The 18,704-nt window shown below is 40.9% G+C and overlaps 2 protein-coding genes across 2 annotated transcripts in view; both read left to right on the top strand.

Moving 5' to 3' along the window:
• spred1 (sprouty related EVH1 domain containing 1) overlaps positions 1-13,345 on the top strand; it is a 36,968-nt gene extending 23,623 nt beyond the window's left edge. The window contains exons 4-6 of the mRNA XM_074692247.1: positions 1,977-2,017; positions 8,104-8,259; positions 8,374-13,345. Of these exons, the coding sequence (XP_074548348.1) occupies positions 1,977-2,017; positions 8,104-8,259; positions 8,374-9,072 (896 nt within the window). The 3' untranslated portion in view covers positions 9,073-13,345. The remainder of the gene's footprint in view (positions 1-1,976; positions 2,018-8,103; positions 8,260-8,373) is intronic.
• Positions 13,346-14,738: 1,393 nt separating this feature from the next.
• Positions 14,739-18,704, top strand: fam98b (family with sequence similarity 98 member B). The gene is made up of 8 exons (XM_074692255.1): positions 14,739-14,969; positions 15,191-15,339; positions 15,434-15,562; positions 15,648-15,823; positions 15,896-15,976; positions 16,057-16,173; positions 17,015-17,182; positions 17,302-18,704. The coding sequence occupies exons 1-8, from the start codon at positions 14,932-14,934 to the stop codon at positions 17,572-17,574; spliced, it is 1,131 nt and encodes a 376-aa protein (XP_074548356.1). The 5' UTR covers positions 14,739-14,931; the 3' UTR covers positions 17,575-18,704.

Here is an 18,704-nt window from a genome sequence, read left to right as displayed (position 1 = left end):
ACGGCCCAACACTGCCAGAGTCGTGCTGCAGGAAGCATCTTCCTCTCTGTGTGCTAGAAATACACACACACACACAAACACACGCGCACACACACACACACACACACACACACACACACACACACACACACACACACACACACACACACACACACACACACACACACACACCTTTCTCTGTGCGGTATAGACAGACAGACATACAGGCTCATGGACAGACTGAAACACAAACTAGTCACTTTTCCCCAGCATGCCATATGATTCTATTTCCTTTCCCTGAATGCTGACACTCGATGCCGTCTCAGTGCTTCACTTGAGCTTTTCAAAGATACTTGTTGATGCCCCAGGTACAAAAACAGCTTCCCTCTCATTAAGAAAAAAATGGTTTAGTCCACATCCTGGTTTTGTGCAACATCCTTGGTCCAAACCATTAAAAAAAATCTGGCTTTTGTGCCTTTATTCAGAGAGGACTGGACAGAGGATAGAGCAGGAAACAGTGGGAGTGAAGAGTAGATTCACACCTTGGCCCTGGCTTGAGAGCCAGCCTCACAGGGCCCTGCACCTTTAGGCAGACACTCGGTATTAGAGCCCGACTGATATGGGATTTTTGGGGCCGATGTCGATGCCGATACTGGGGACAAAAAGAAGCTGATATCCGATATATTGACTGATATCCGATATATCGGCTGATATATGTAATAAATTCATTGATATGCACAGGATAAATACTGTATATAAACACAAATTATGACTAGCTATTGAAAAGTTCCATCTTCCATTTAATGCATGGGACTAAACTAGATTTTAAGTAACAATGTAGCTGCTTTCAAAACGTGCAATAAATACAATTACAACAAAACATATTGAAACATTTTCAAAAATTATTTCAACCAAAACAATAACTAGAGAATTTATAAGCCCAGGTTAATCATGCATGGCATTATGAAGTGAGGCGCTGTGTAGTAGCCTTATATTAATTAACACACAGGAGCAGGAGCGACAGAATCTCTGCGGAGCAAAAAATTGTTTAATTGGCTACATTTTGGCTGATGTTGATTAATCGGTGACAGGCTATAATACGCCCGATTAATCGGTCCGCCCGATTAATCGGTCCGCCCGATTAATCGGTCCGCCCGATTAATCGGCCCGCCCGATTAATTGGTATTACTCAAATCAACAATTGCCCCATGTTATACTCCAATGGGGCAATTAAGCTGTATCCCAGTACATCTCTTCAGATCTGTTTTTGCTGAACAAAATAAAGCTATGATATCTGACAACATTATCTGTTTATTTAGGAGTCTCTGGATGAAGTGTCATCTTTTTGCTTTACAAGAGTAAGGGGAAAAAGTGCATTTCTGTGAGAAAATATCAATATCACCAGTGTCTCTCTCAGGTTAGACAATCTACAGTTTCACCCTCTTTGCTCATGAAAAGCTGTAACAAGGTCAGTCTGATACCTGAAACATAAGCTCCACCTAAACATCCGCCGACGACTTGTTTTGGTTGCTGAAATGAAATACGAAACTGTAGCTTGGGTCGTAGTTGCATCAATCTGGACGTTCATATTTCACATTTCAACCCTAGTGTGCCCCACTGACACCAAGCAACTTTCATTTCCCCTCATCAAGTCACACTTAGAGGAAAGCAGAAGTTCTGATAAGTTCTTTTCAGGCCTGAGAAGAAATCTTTAGCCCTGAATATGCTTTGTGAGAAACAGATAAGAGCCATTAGAGCCAAGTGTTTTGACCAAAATAAAAGCACACATCGTCTTTTTAGTGTAGCTAAGGGTTGAAGAGAGTTGGAGTAGGTTTCATGAAGTTTTACCCTCACGTGGTGAAGTTTCATAAATAAGTCTTTTCATGTTTGTGACATCTAAATAACTACAGATCCCTCTTGAACAGTAGCATTTCCTGTTTTGGTTTGAGTTTAAAAATGCAAAAGTTAACCTCTAAACTTCTCCTTTTATCTTCCAGGCTGTCGGTCATTTGGGGATACACCTGAGGATGGACTACCGGTGAGTTGTTACTAACTTTTTTTAAGCGTGTCACCTGTCTTTGAGAAGTCTTTGTCTTTCTGTGTTGAATGCTAAAAATAAGTGTCATGACAAAAACAACCCCACTATTTGCTTTTCGATTAGTCATTTCTGTGTTGCAGAGTGGAGATGTTGATCGATGTTATGTCAAAGTGAAACTGGTGTGGGTTTTTAAAAGGAAAGATTTATCGCTGAACTCTCCCACCTTATTAAATAAGAGGCAGGTCAGAGCTCGAACCTGAGCCATATGTCTGATGTGTCCCACCCAGGCGCTGACACCTGCCTTTGTTTTCACACAGTTGTTCTTGGAGATTTACAGGTGTTTAAACCAGTGCCAGCCAGACCCTGAGGTGAAGCTGGGTGTTGGCCAGCGATTGTGCTCGAGCAGGCTTAGCTGTCTCTATCAATCTAGCTTGGTAGCTGTCACTCTTTTTACAGTTGGTGTCGATGTAATAACCATGGCCTCAGGAGCTGCTTGTTCAAAAGGCTGCTTTGAGATATTTTGTGATTTTGACTTTCTCCAAATTGGATGTGTCTTCTCATGAGCCAGGCCTCTTTCTCTGACAGGTTGAGAACTGTTAAGATGTATTGTGTTATAAATCATGAATATTTGCTCTATCCCTGGCGTGTAGCACTCTATAGGCTATTGACATTTGGCTTTAAGAGTGCCTGGTGCTCCTTAGCAGAGAGCAGTGGGAGGTCTACAGTTCAAGTCTCCACACCTATGTTCATTTGTTTAAGATACCAGGGTTGTTACGGGACCGTCAGTCACCTGTTCTACTTCTGATTGTAAAGTAGGTGAAAAGACACCTCTGGGAACGAAGGGCAGTGCTTGTTAAACTCACTGACGAGAAACACAGAAACATCTCGCACCTGGTTCCAGCCCATGCAACAGGCATGTGATAGGTGCTTCCTTTGTGGAACATCTGATTAATCACTTTTGACACTGTTAGATGTTTGTATTCAACTCTGGTCATTTTTCACACTGTGGTTTGCAGTGTTAACGTTGCACTGCACGTTTTTTTAAACTGCCGCAGTCTTGGCTACAGTAACTGAATCTATGCAAGTGTTTATTTTTGGTTTAAATAAAAAGGTCTAAAGAGACTTAAAATGAGCCACATTCACCTGACAGTTTCAGAAAGAATTCTTAGTTTCTTGTATTGAGACATAATTCTTACTTTTAGGCATGAACCACACGTATATGGATATATTCCTAAAAGCACATTTTTCTGTCCGATTGGGCCTCTCAACCACACGTACACGGCGATTTCACCTACGTAAACGGAGATTGTTAAAAACAGATAAAAAGTGAAGAAATAAAAAAAATATCCGGTTGAGTGGATCCGTGTAGCGGTGTTAAACGGAGCTGGTGTTGGCGCGATTACGTCAAGGGCCTAGCAACAAGTCACTGTGTTTGACTGCGCATGCTCATAACGTTCTTCTTCTATGGTTTTCACATGTTGCTAACCTGCCACTTATCGGCCAGGCATGGCATTGCAGGCTTCAGAGGCGATCGTTTTCAGTTTGGCCTCTTTGTATGAACAGAGATATTTCTGTGGTGTGGACGGAGATTTTTTTTTAAACAAGGACAAAGATATCCGATCAAAAAAATATCCATATACGTGTGGTTCAGGCCAAAGAAACTTCACAAGTGCATTTTTTTACCCAATTGGCAAAGTTTTTGTTATATTTGTTTATCCAGGCCTTATTTTTGTCTTTTAATATCTTGAAATACAACACTTTTGGACTTGTCAGGTGAATGTAGCTCATATAAAGTCTAATAAGATTTTTATCTAAAAATAATACATTAACACTTGGTGATATTTCATTTTTGTAGTGTTGTTAAAAGTCCTGTGTTCCAACAAGCAGTTCAGTTCAGTTCATCCGGCATTCGGTAAATGCATTTTGTGGCACTTCCAATCCATACCATACCATACCACATACCAATCCAACCCCAGAAGGTGGAGCTACAAACACTGCTGTTAGTTGATTGGTCAGAAGAATCGTCACCTCTGTCATGTCATCCAGCTTTTAGACAGCCCATACTTGTCTTCACCTCAGCCCTGCCTTATATCTTAAATCCTGTATTCTGATTGAGTGGAAGAAGAGTGAAGCAGGCGGGAGCTGCCTTCCTCTTCCTGTGGCAAAGTTCCTCTTTAAGGGACCTGTCTGAACATACAGGAAATCCAATGGCACCACTGTTGCTAGGCAGCAGCAGGGGGTGCAAACTGGAGGTGGGTAGAAGGGGGGTGTTCACAAGGTTCAGTGAGTGAGCCACCGAGGGTGTCACCATGGTGATTTGGCATCCGAATGTTGCGGTCGAAGACCTGGGCTACATAGAAAGAGAAGTGAAGCAGCAGAGAACTAGCAAATAGCAGCACACAACAAGGTGTGATACAGCTCTCTGCATCAAAGTCCCCACAGCTGTACAGAGCAGGAGACCTTTACCTTGTTGGAATTCTTGTGGTTATCAGTATCTAAGGTCACAATCGAGCCTTGTTAGACATCCTTAATAAAGGAATTCATGTTAGCCTTGCAGGGCTACAAACACTGCTTTGTGTTTAATCCAGCCTCCTCTCATTTATGAGCATATGTCAATGTACATGCATGCAAGTCGGACCTTTCCACCCACATCCTCCCTTCTGAGGCTCAACACCCTCTTGCATGCCCTTCACAAACTCACCACATTCTTCCGCACACAGAACCAACATGACATGCACAGGCAACTCATTTCACCCAATTTTAAAAGACGTGGTTTCACAGACGCCCCACTCAGCTGTGATGACCCACTGCCAGGAATTAGACCGTATCACCGCAGTCCTTCCGCAAGAACAAAGTGAATTTTTTTTTGCCTGAATGCCACAGGAAAACATCCGCATCTAATTTAGAACTGGCAGGAAGTTTTCTCTTATCAGCTTAGTGCACTGAGGTTTTGCTGGCCTGTAGAGTTGAACAGCCTCAGTCATGGAACCAAAACAGTCACATGGGTTAAGGGTCTCACAACAGAGCTCCGTCTAGATCTGTGAGCTTTGTCATCAGGCATTTATTACTGCTAAGCTTTAGCTAGTTAGTTAGTAAACTAGTTGGCATTGCATAGCATGATAGTTAAAAACAGGAAAGCATAGAGTTGGGCTTGGTCCAAAACAAACACAATCCACCATCCTGCACTTGTAAAGAATACTTATTTACAAGTTATATTACTCTAATTTAATAATCCAGATGTAAATAGACACCTTTAGCAGTTGTGGGAATAGTGTAAAGATGGTGAAGTTAACGATAGCTTCTTTTTTAGCCATTTTCTGTTCTGAAACACAAACCAAATAAAATGAAGATGAGGTTTAAAGGGGCTGCTGTGTGCTAGTTAGGACAGAGCCAAGCTAGTTTAGCTGTGTCCCTAGTCTTTATGCTAAGCTCTGCTAAAGTTGCTACATATGTAATGCTGAAAAAAGAAAAGCAGCAAAGCTAAGTGGGAGATTTGTAAAGTTAGAAAGGTATTTGTTCATCTTTCTTGTACCATGATAATCTGTAGAGCTGTCTCACTTCTTCCAGATTTTATGCTAAACCAAACTAAACTAAGCTAACCAACTGCTAGCTGTAGCCTTATACTTCAACACAATGCTTTACCACCACCAACTGCTATTCACTAAATCAAAATGATAAGATGAAGATGATGCTTAGGAAATCTGCTACATTAAGACAATATTAAGCTACTTTTTATGTTTTTACTTTTGATGCTAAGCTCTGCTAACATAGCTACATCCAAAATGCCTTGTATGTAAAAGGCAGCAATACTTACTAGTACATCTGAAGTTAGAAAGCTAATCATTCATCTTTCTTGTACCATGACAATCTGTCGAGCTGTCTCACTTCTCCCAAGTTTTGTGCTAAGCTAAGCTGCTAGCCATAGCTTTTTTACATAGCTGTCAGTCACAACAGTAGCTCAAAACTCTGTTTGCTAGCGAGCAGAGCCTTCCAACTTGTTTTTTTTCTTGTTTGTTCTAAGTTAACAAGACATAGATGATGAACACTGCACTACCCAGAGTTCACTTCTTTTAAGATGGAAAACCATCAAAGTTCTGCATGTGCAATCATATTTCTTCTGTGTTAGGCAGTGCTTTAGCATGTTCTGTATTTTTGCACTATGTTGCTGACCCCAATGCTCCCTATGAACACCAGTTCCTTTGAGGGCGGAAGTGCATGGATCCTCAATAGTGGTGTGGTGCCAGGTTGCCCCTGGCTCCCACCACCTCCTCTCCTCTCCTCTCCTCATCTCTCCCCTTTTTTCCTCTCCTCTCACCCAGCTACATCTCCTGGGTCAGCTCAGCTTCAGATTGGCCCCCACGCATGCCTTTGAATGGCGGGGCTTAGGCGAGTGCTTTAAAAGGAAGCCCAAGTCTGTTTCCCATTTCAGCCCCCCACCCCTCACTCTTTTCTTTCTTTCTCTCACATACACACACAGCTGTCATCTGGCTTTTTAAGTTCTGTTCTGCATTTCTCCAGCTGGAGCTGGTTTATGACATTCCCTAGGCAGACTCGTTGGCCTCTCACACACACACACACACACACACACACACACACACACACACACACACACACACACACACACACACACACACACACACACACACACACACACACACACACACACACTAACTTGAACACAAACTCATTTTTTCCTGTTCTGTTCTTTCTCCTCTCTCCCACCACTGTCTCCTGCTCCTCACATTCCCCCCCTCGATGTGTGTTACACCACTTGGTATGTTTGGAGGCAGAGAAGGAGCAAAGTCACATAAACACACACACACCATGTGTGAGCAGTCAAGTTGTGGAGAGGGGGGGGAGAGAGGGAAAAAGAGAAAGAGAGAGGGGGAAAAAAAGAAGTCAAAGGAAGCATCTCTTAGCAACCACAGGACAGTAATTACTGTAGCAGCAGCTGGGAGCAAACCAGATTTCCGCTGTGCGTTAAAGCACTGGCGTGGGCTACTTTACACACGGCACTGACTAACCAGAGCCAGCAGCCTCCTCCACACGCAGAGCAAGAGAGAAAGAGGGAGGAAGAAGGAGAAGAGAGGAGGACTAACCCTGCCTTGATGAGGTCGGGGTGTGTGTGGGAAAAGAGGGACAGCTCGCTGGTGTGTGCACGGCTTGAATGTTTGGATCGAACCAGAACGTGTACAGAAAGCTTGGCGTGTGTCTAGAGATATAACATGACAGACTTTTGTTTTTAAAGACACAACTTCAGCTCCTGAATTAAACATTATTGACCTTTACTCAGCGTTTTACACACATGATGTGATGATGTGTAAAAAAAGCTGCAAGTGGAGCTGAAACAAAGCTGGACGTGAAAAATCATCACACAACTCTTGATGTAACTACTTACTGTCCTCCCCCAGCTCTCATCACCTCTGCACGCATGAATCATGAACAGCCATCACTTTAAAAATTCTGTTGCCAGGAGTCCTAAAATTTAGCTCTTTTTCTCCACAATGTTTTTTATTTCAGCAAGTTATATATTTTTCTTTAAACATTCAACATGTTTGAGTCAGACTGCTGCATTCACAGGATGTTATATTTAGAACCTTTATACATATTGATGATAACATTGAGCTTTGAAATTTTGGGGTGAGATAAGTAACAACTCGTATGCTCTCTGCAGATTGTATTTATATGTTTTCAGTGCCTCTTTTTTTCAAGCAGGCCATGTTTGCAGATTTTGCATCAGTTAAAATGTTTGTGGGAACACAAGCAAGGCGGATGGTACTGTGAGTTCTTAACAGAAGGGCCTTGAGTCATCACCACACAGCACAGTCATTCTGAGCAAGTGTGGGTGCAGGTCGCCCCCTGGTGGATACAAGAGGAACACACACAGCCCACACACCCCGAGTCAAAACAGCTGTGATCAGAAAACTGAATTGACTGCAACTGTTAGTGCTTTTGAGAGTGTAATGATCACACAAGACAAGAAAGTGATAGCTTTAGATAATTTTGTGAGAGGAGATTTCTGGTGTGGCACATTTTGTGGGAGTCTGTCTGTCTAACTAACTTGATGCGTGTCTGTGTTTCTGAAGGTGTGCGATGAACCTCCCTCCATCTGTACACCGATAAAAGAGCCCTTCTCTCCTCTGAACAATGTTGTCTCCACCGAGCCATTCAGGGGCTGCTATGTCCGTGCGCAACCCTTCGACGAGTTCCCTTCGAGCAACCGCCGCTACCTGCCTCCACAGGTCTGCATGTCCACACAACCATTCACGCTGCAACACAAATTTCACAAAATAGTGTGTGATTAACATGGAAAGATGAACCCATCCTCCTAATTCTCTCCTTCTCCTTCTCTAAAGGTCTCTTTTAAATCGTCACGCCATGTCAGTTTTCACATGGATGAAGAGGAGATCGTTCGCATCAACCCACGCAAAGACGTGCTCATCCGAGGCTATGAGGACTACCGCCACCCTGTCATGCGGAAACAGGAGACTGACCGTGAGGACCTGGACTTTCCCTCCACCATCCACAAACTAGACACTAAAAAGTGTGAGTACCTCTTCCCAGATGGCCCTAGTGGGGACTCCCACTCTGGCCCTGGTATGGGCATTGGAACAGGAATGGGGCTGGGTCTGGGCAAGGACACAGCCATCAAGACTCAGCCCTCACCTGTGCTGAAGTCCAAAAAGGGCAGGCGGCGACGAGAGGATGGCGAGCGTTCGCGCTGTATCTACTGTCGGGAGATGTTCAACCACGAAGACAACTGGCGGGGGCAGTGCCAAGACGCCCCCGACCCCATCAAGCAGTGCATCTACAAAGTCAGCTGCATGCTGTGTGCCGAGAGCATGCTGTACCACTGCATGTCAGACTCCGAGGGCGACTTCTCGGACCCCTGCTCATGTGACACATCTGACGAGCAGTTCTGCCTGCGCTGGCTGGCCCTGGTGGCGCTTTCTTTCATCGCGCCCTGCATGTGCTGCTACCTGCCTCTGCGCGCCTGCCACCACTGTGGCGAGGCCTGCCGCTGCTGTGGAGGCAAGCACAAGGCCGCGGGGTGACCCGATGCCAGACTCTGGGACACCCTCAAAGCTAGCTAACACAGGAAGTGGATAAAAGCGGAAAATTAAAAAGCCGGCATCCTTTTTTCATTCCTTCTCAGACGGGGTGACATGTTGTTGACCCCCAGCTCTGAGGGCTTTTGGAGATTTCAGTTTGCGTTTGTCGCCGACAAGCTGCAGCGGAGGACAAACCATATGCTTTGTGGGGGCTCTGAGCAACAAGCTAAGTTCAGGAGCTTAATCTTAGAAGAGGAGGAGGAGGAGTCAAGATTAATAGACTTGGTGATGTTACTAAACACACATTTACACACACATACACACACCACTGTTTCACATTCACACTCACTCATGCATCGACAAAGCCAGGCCACAAAACTCTACTATAAGTCACGTGTAACTTTATGAAGGAAAATTGTGTTTTGTACAGGGTTATGAAAAAGAAAACAAAACTATTTTGTGTTCAGAAAATACTTGCTGTTTGAGTATGCTAAAAGGGATCCTTTCTTGCTTTTTTTGTGATTTTGCGGTTGGGTAACAGTGGCCTTTCCTTCATGGCTTAAGCATTTGCTGACTATGTAATTACGAGACAGAGAAAAGTGCACTAGAAATGGTGTTCTCCCCCCGAAAGACGTAAGGTGACCCTCTCATATTCTTGTGGTGCTTTAACTGCCACATGCAGTGTAATTTAAAGATTTGAGCTGTTGAGGTGGATGTATGGCCAATTCCTTGTTTTTCTTCACAACGAATGTTGAAGAGAACGTCACAGAGAAGCAGCTTGGTGTAGTTATCAACATTGATTTAGATTATGTTAAAGTGCATTCCAAAGTAAAGGGATTAGTTCCATGATTACAAGGGAAAATGTATCTTTTCAAGCCCCAATCCCACAAAATATTTCAACACCATGAAATTCGCATTATTAGCACCTCTGGACCATTGACAGTCGAACAAATACATCTGCCCCAGTGACTTTCAGTTCTCTCTCAGTTATATACTGCTGTAGTGAAGTTGGTGTTTTTGTTTCTTCATTGTTATTTTCCTGCTCTATTTTTTTAAAGAATTATTTTTAAAAAACAAAAAAGACTGAAATGTTGCTCAACCAGCAAGTTTTGTTTCGGTGATATGACGAGGCACTTAAAATTACTTTGATTGAGATTCCCTCAGATTAAACGTCTGTGTGTAAATTCGACTTAATTTAGCATCCAGTTTGGCAAAACTCTTAAAAGCACTGCTTTCCAAGCTTTGGTTGCAGCACCCTCTCCAAATTTTTGTTTGTCTCATGACTCGGTTGTTTTCTCTTTGTGTTAATTTCCTTTCATATCTCGTTATTGTCATTTATTTTTGTGTGTTTGTGTTTTCGCCTCAAAAGTTTAAGTCCACTCCCTTCTCTTGTCTTTATGTAACAGGCCCTGAATGGATGAGTGAATGCTGAGTATCTTAGCTTGTATAAAACATACAGATGTAACTGTATGAGCACGTTTGTGTGTGAGCGTGCATATGTCTTAGTATGCACTGTATTAGATGTCGTTTGACGTTTCCACCGCTTTGTGATTAAGGCTTTGACTCCTAACAGTGTGAACATCCTGTTTCCCAAAGAGTCATTTTCTATCTGCTGCAAAATGAGCAAAAAGACAACAAAGGAGTAGTTCAATGTTTTGGGAAATTCAGGCAAAGAGTGAAATTATTATACAAGATTTGACGATTCTTATGTGAAGTCAAGGACTGATTGTATTTACTGTGGGGGAAACAGCTAACCTGGCTTTCTTCAAATGCAACAGAATCTACATGCATATTTGTAGCTCAGCCTTCCAAAATCAAAGACTTTCAAAGAATTTCATCCATTTAAAGAAAATATAAACAGAAATCAAGATTGATTTTTGAAAACGTGCAAACATAAAACATCTGTTTTCTTAATTTCTTTGTTACCATGTGAACCTAGAGGTGACTAATTCAGGTTATCAATACACAAAATTTATCTCTGTCTTTTTGGAGGGTTGTGGGCTAAAATGTTTGGGTTTACTTAGAAGGTTATGTGTCATTTCTTCATGGTAACCCCATTGAAGCATGTCACATAACACTACTGAAAAAAGGGTATTAAATAAGAAGCAAAATGTCAAGGTGAGCTTTACTAGAGTCTATTTCGGTGTCTGTTAACTCTGAACGTCAGGTTAGCTGTTTAAACCTTGATTGCTAAGCTAAGCTAAACTAACAGGCCACTAACTTAAGCTTTGTATTTAACTTATAAATCTGAACTGTTAGCAAGAAAAAAAGAGATCCCCAATGTGTTGAACTACTCCTTTAAAGCCTTTTGGGAAAACATGGAATAGGTAGTCAGTCCATGCTTAACAGTAGAAAATGTCAAATTGAAGTTGATGAACAAACTTCCAAAAATTTGTCCCTCACGTGTTTTGAAACTAGTTAATTTTGGTCGATCTTAATATTTAACAGCAGATCTGCTGCTGGATAGGCTAACACGTGTATCTCTTCTCCTGGCACTCCTGATTTACAAAAAACAAAACAAAAAAAAAACATGTATGACATTTATTTTCCTAACTCCGCCCTGACCAATGCTCCATTTACTTTCTATGCAACCTTCTAATGTGGGAAACACGCTGACCTCTCTGCAGGCCAAGTCAGTGATGGGACAGGACACTTTAGTAGACAACACACCCCTGGTACCAAACTCCAAAAACACATGTAAATACTTAACACTATATTTAAGTTCTGATAATAATCCCAGCTTTTTTTCTTTGAAATTTGAAAGATAGAGCTGTATTTATCGTTGCTGTCAGCATATACTGTAGCTTCAATTGACAGCATTATGTACATAGGTCACCTTTTAGTATTATTTCACATTGAAAAGTAGAGGGCGTTCGTGATGGAAATGACTATTGAGCTTCTAATAGAGTTTCTCTCTAGTTTTGTAAGTTAGATGGAAGGATAGTGCTAACACGGTACAGTAGTGGCAGTCCACTTGTTTCAAAAGTTTGATATATATAAATATATATACATACGTACATATAAAGCTGCTAGATACAATCACTAATTTTATTGTGTTGACAAAGAAAATCAGCTATGAACGACTGTTAAACCCTAATTCTCCAACAGCTTATAACCATGATGGAATGTTTGATTGCTGTGTGTGCGCATGAGGTTTACAGTATGTATGCGTTACTGTGTGTGTGTTTGTGTGCGTGTGGGGTTGGTGTGTAACCAAATGTTTGGTTGCTTCTCATGTTCTCCCATTGTAATTGGATTTTTTCCGCATTATTGCAAGCTGAACCAAGGTTTGATGAACCTGATTAAAACTTGCTGGCTGAGAAGCAAAATGTAGGACATGCATTTATACAAAGTGTAGAGAATGCTGAAATAACACTTCTCATTCTGCATTAACCAGCACAGTGCAACTTCCTGTCATGTACTGTATTATATATGCAACATGTGTCTGTCTGCTTTAATATATATATTTTTTTGACCTGCATTATATAAGACTTCAGTTTTAACCACTTTGCTGCTAGTCTTTTATCCTCTTTCAATCTTGGAAAAATTGTGCATATCTTTGGGAATGCATACAAGTGTACATTCTTGACATTGTGTAGATTAAAAAAAGAAAAAAAGCTATATAAACCTGTTTCTCTTCAGTGTATTGTTTTAAAACGGTTACTTTTCACAGCAATTGAGTGGTTATGTTTCAATTCTCCGATGCTTTGGTGCACTGATGATACTATATGTAAGCTTTTTTTCATCTTACAGCGCTTGATGTAACATTTATGTGATTAGTTCTAAATAGTGGAAGACATTTGTGTTTTGAAACTTGCAGTATAAATGGTACTACTCTTAACTATTCTGTAAACACTGCCTGTTTTCTTTTTTCTTTCTTTCACTCTCTATTTGTGCATATTTCTTTCCTGTGCATCTTCTTTTTTGTTTTCTTAGTGCCATCGGCTTTCACATCCTGACAACCTCAAAAAAGTGCCTCACGTCCATCCTAGTTTCCGTTTTATAATTTAACGTTTCTTGTTCTGGTTTTATTGGTTTCTACACGTCTAGGTATTTCCTCTCATGGTTTGAGAATACCAAGTATATGATGTAAAATTTATAGTCCCAATAACTCATGTCATAGTTGTATTTTCTTTATACAGATGTAGCTCGTTACTTTTCATAAATATATAATGTAAATATGCATACATATGTTTGTAACTGTTTTTATGTTACATCATACACTTGTAATTTGACATATCAAATAACATTATCATAATAAAATGGTGAGTTTTAATCTTTTGCTGTGCAGCTTTTGTTGTGTTTCTTTTGAACAATCAGCCAAGGTAAAGAACAAGGTTGTGAACTGAGCCTTGTTTCCACAGTCAGTGATGGTTTTGGGTACCATGTCATCAGCAGGGTTGGGTGCACTGAGTTTTCTGAAGTCCAGAGATATCATTAATGATGAAATTCTAGCTTTATTCAGAGGCTGAGTTAATTTTCCAGCAGGATTTGGCTCCTACCCACAGCACCAAAAGAACTAAAAGCCGGTTCAGTGAGGATGATATGTTACTGTGCTTGATTGGCCAGGAAACTCACCAGACCTTAACCCCGCCCATAGAGGACCTTTGTCTTCGTCAAGAGGAAGATGTGACACACTAGACCCAGTGATGATGAGCTGAGGGCCACGATCTCAAAACAACCAGGGCTTCTGAAGCACCTCAGCAGAGCTACTCCATTCCTCACCACACTGATGCAGAGATTCATGCAAAACAGGCCTTAACTATTTATGCATAGTGTGCATGTAAATAAACACATTTTTCAGATGGCATTTCATTAAAGTAAGAAAAAATCATCACAATTAAAAAAATGCAAATATGTTGACAATAATAAATATTTCACTCTGTGTGTACTGATCAACATATTATTATAGTTTAACTTTTTAAATTGAACGACCGAAATAAATTTACTTTTCCTCACTATTTTGATTTGTTGAGATGTACCTGTATCTCACATGAAATGAAAATAAAACACTATTTGAGCTCAAAGGCTTCAAGGAAGGGGGGATGTTGTTCTGTTTTTTTTATTTTATTTTTTTATTTTTATTTTAATCAATGATAAGCCTCGACATGTGTCAATCAGTTGTTACTGCAATGACCTGCATATCTTTGAAAATGGAAAAAAAAAATTGCAAAAGAAAACAAAAAAACCCCAAGTAATTCGTCATATTGTTTTGTCCAAAATTAAATGATGAAAAAATACAGCTCCATTAATTTCCTGATTGATGCTCATAAGGAGTCTATCACAGCTATCTAAAAAGATCATTTTAGATGGAAGAAATTGTGTTTAGGACATCTAAAATTAAATTCCCAATGCAAATGACTGACAAAATTGGGGGTACCTTAAATTTTTATTTTTACTCGGAAGAAATGATTATATCTAGGAAAATCAAGTCATTATTTTGATAAATATTTTCCAAATAGGAAAATCATTCCAGGTATTCAAAAAAAAAAGAAAGAAAGAAAGAAAGAAAACACACCGTTTTAGTCATTCATACAGTTTGGGATTTTATATATTATTTAAACATCCTTATTACCCTTTTATCCGTCCAGATATAACATTTTAGATATCCGTAATTAAAGTCTTCCTTGTAAAACTCCCACTGATTATTTTTGCTCGAATACGCAGACGCGGAACCTTAGACTGATCACCGTACGTTTCCCACCGACTCATGTACGTAAGCGTGCCGCTAAGGAGGCGTGCTACGTGAAAGAACCGCAGAAATGAATGGAAGTCGAGGAATTATTGCTGCTAACATGAGCCGGTTTGTGTCGACATGTCTTAATTAGACGGAGACTTGTAAAAAAAACCACGGTGGGAAAAATGGAGGGTGACATTCTGGACACGTTGGAGCAGCTCGGGTAAGCTAACGTGCTGTTAGCATGATGAAGTGCTTGGTAGCTGTAGAGATGACTTCTTCTGATGAAAGCTGTCATCACATCCGTTATTTTTTCTGTTAGTAATCAAAGTGAAGTGACTGCAGCAAGTAGAAGTACAGCAGCTCAGAGAAAAGGGTCATCTTGTGTGTGTGTGTTTGTGTGTTGACGCGGATTTAACTCTTCCCTCTCCACAACGTTTCCAGCTACGGCGGCCCTCTGCTGGAGGAGAAGGAGCTGCTCAGAGCATCTGATGAGGGCCTGTTCTCTCCTGAGTATGTGGACCTCTGCAGGTGGCTGGTGTCCAGGTTGAAGCCTCTGTGTGATCTGGAGGAAACTATTACTTCAGGTCCAGGTGAGCCACATCCAACCACACCTGGTATCGCAGCTTGAAAACAAAAGCATCCTCCTTCATATTCATCCTTTGTGTCTCCTGATCCTTCCTCTAGATGACATGGACAGTCTTCAGGTGGAGATAAGTGGTTTGCTGAAGGAGCTTCACTGTCCTTATGAAGCTGTGGTATCAGGGATTCTCAAGGGCGGTGTTCGAAATTCTAAAGATCACCTCAAATTTCTTTGTATGTAATCTGTCATGCTCCTTTCTATCTCTAGTTTTATTTCTGCAGGATCAGTCAGTTACTCATTTATTCATTTTTTTTGTAGTGTTCCTAAGCTCTGAGCTCCAGGCTGCTCAGATTTTGAGGAGTAGAAGAGACTCCGATAAACATCAAGAAGAGAGTCCAGAGTGTCAAGAACTCCTTTCAATCTGTGAAACACTGGAGCTGTCAGAGCCCAGAGGACAGGACGCTGCAGGGGTCTTCACTGACGTCCAAGACAAAGTACGACTATTTTAAACTTTTAAATCACATTTGAATCTTGTGGAGGTTGTGTAACTTTGTGTGTCATTGTAGGTCAATCAACTGGTCCGAGATCTTCCAAATGGCTCCATCGGGAACCCAGTGTTAAAGAAACCATTGTCCAGTGAACAGTGGGTAAGTATCTTAACATGTATACAAATACATGGAGCTACAGTTTCTGTGCAATCTGACAAATGGCCTTTTTTTCTCTGCAGGAGAAACTGCGAAGCATCAACACAGTCTTGTGTTCAGAGTACGAGTGTCGGCGCAGGATGCTGATCAAACGATTGGATGTTACAGTTCAGTCTTTTGGATGGTCAGACAGAGCCAAGGTACATTTGTATTAATATCACACATCAAACTGTTTTTCCATGTTATGAACAAGTCTAACTTCTGCCAGAGACAGTGTTGAAAAAACAAAGTGATCTTTGCTTGCACAAAGTACATTTCTTATGTTTTACTGCAATTATTAACAAGGGAAGATACTGGTGGTTTGAAGATATTTTCAGCCGTATATTCATTTGGGAATGGCGAAAAGACAAGACATTAAATGATGAATTTAAGTAACTTATTGTCTCATTTTAAATTCAGTACCAGTAAGATGTTACAAACAAGTTTGGTTATGGCAACAAAACACAAAGAAATTTATTTAATGTCAAAAAGAACTCCTTGGTAATCTAGAAAACAGTGTATCCCTATCAGGATGATCCAATCCAATGTTGCTTTGAAATGAAACTGAGACAGATTACCTAATCCTGGATAGCAATGATGACATTCTTTTTGGAAATCATGGCTGTCACATGCACCAAAGAGTAGATGGGACCACCTTACCTGTTCTCTGCTCTCATTTAAAAAGCTAGCATCTGATGGTACTGGGGTGCAGAAGTATCTGTGGTATGGGAAGTTTACACACTGAAAAGACACTTAATGCTGAACAAAATAAACGGGAGCAATTTTATTTGAAATCCTTTATCAGGGAAGAATGGGACATTTCATTTTCTAACTCTGAACTCTGTTTTTGAAACATTCAAAAAATATCCCAACTTTATGACTTTTCCTGATTCAACAGATTCTTACTTAGTTGGAAAACGGTGCAGAAAAAGAAAACTGTACATTCTGATCTGCGCTGTGTATTCTCTTCTTAAACCGTGTGTGTGGCTGTGGTGTTTTCAGGTAAAGGTGGACAGCATGGCCAGGGCCTACCAACCAAAGAGACACTCTCTGAGGCCACAGTCGAGCGTGGACATGGCCGAGCTGCTGGCTGCCAGAGAAGACCTCTGCAACGTAGTCAAGACCAGCAGCGGCTCCAGCAGGGAGAACACAACCTGTGCCGTCAACAAGGTGAAGCAGATGTGTTTCCTTTCCTTCAATTCACTTCTTTTTTTTTCTTTTTTTTTTAAAAAAGGTTGTGCTTTTCTCCTGCACAGCCATTCATCTCAACCCCTGTTTGTAATCTATAGATCCTGATGGGGAGAGTCCCAGACCGAGGAGGACGTCCGTCAGAGATACAAGCCCCACCTCCAGAGATGCCACCCTGGCAAAAAAGACAAGAAGGTGGAGGTGGAGGCTGGGGAGGCCGAGGCGGTGGAAGAGGAGGAGGAGGAGGATGGGGAGGGGGTGGAGGAGGAGGAGGTTGGAGAGGAGGTGGATGGAACCAAGGAGGCCATGGTGGACATGGTGGACATAGTAACTATGGAGGACATGGAGGAAAGAGAGGACGGTACCAGTATTAATTTTTGTCTGAAAAGCTCTTGTGATTGGACCTTTTGGTGTGCTGTTTCACATGAACTCTTCTTGTTTTTCTAAAAAGACAGAATCCCTGATTCATGTAACTATGAAGAAAAAGTTCCCAACTCCTTTTCTTTTTTAGACTATTATTAGTCTTAGAATTTGCTTTTTAACATTCTTACCTGTGATTTTTAATATCTGGAGATGTAGTTATGTTCTTTTTGGTAGTAATTTATGTCTTTCACATTTCAATGCAGAAAAAAGAGAAAAAAAATTAAAACTAAAAAAAGCATGTTCTCACACTAGTCAATTCTAAGTCAGATTTAGGGCTTCAGTGATCGATCACTTGAGTGATAAAGTGATCGGAAATCATTCACATAACTAACCAGAGCTGAGGGGAATATTGAAACAGAAGATTTTTTTCCTCCTGTTTGATGCTGTATGACAAAATGATGTCACGTTTGACCTCACAAGCTTCATTGAGAGCTTACCTGTGAAATCATTGCTTTAAACGTTGAAAAACGTGTCTGAGATTTTAAAATTTGTGAAGATCTAAAAGTTTTTTGTGTGGTTCCCCTAAGACTTCAGGAACACTTCAGCAAATCACTCATATGGTGTTGTGATCATTTCCTTAACTTTGATATGAAAGTGTCGGAATGATCACTTTTCAATGACAATTTTTACTGTTGCTAAAAAAGTTTCCAGACTACTTGTCAGGGACTGAACCTGACAGATTTTTTTAATTGTAAAAACAAGACACTGAAGGAATCATTGATTGTTGAGTTTAAAGTGATGCTATTAAAACATGAAATGAGTTTTTGCCTTTTTATCTAAAAAAATTGTGAATAAAAATAAAGGACAAAGAATCTTCTCCTGGGAAAACCTTCTGTGCTCCCTGTCAGCTGAAAGTATTTTCCTTGTCATTGAGCACAACTTTCACTTTCTTTCATACATTTTTGCAAAGAAATTTGACTGTAATGGAGCTCAGCATCTAATATTCTCTCATCTGTCTCACTCTCAGAGCCTGTAGCTTCTTGCAACCACAAGGTGGCGCAGTGGTCTGACAAAAAAAATAAAAAAGCTGATCCAGAATTCACCGGAAAAACAAGACAATTTATTTCCAATGATTTATTCT

The sequence above is a fragment of the Halichoeres trimaculatus genome, unplaced genomic scaffold (assembly GCF_033239565.1).
Source record: "Halichoeres trimaculatus isolate MK-OKI-2021-1 unplaced genomic scaffold, fHalTri1.1 fHalTri1_scaffold_17, whole genome shotgun sequence".
Taxonomy (NCBI): Eukaryota; Metazoa; Chordata; class Actinopteri; order Labriformes; family Labridae; genus Halichoeres; species Halichoeres trimaculatus.
This window is presented reverse-complemented; position numbering and strand designations above follow the sequence as displayed.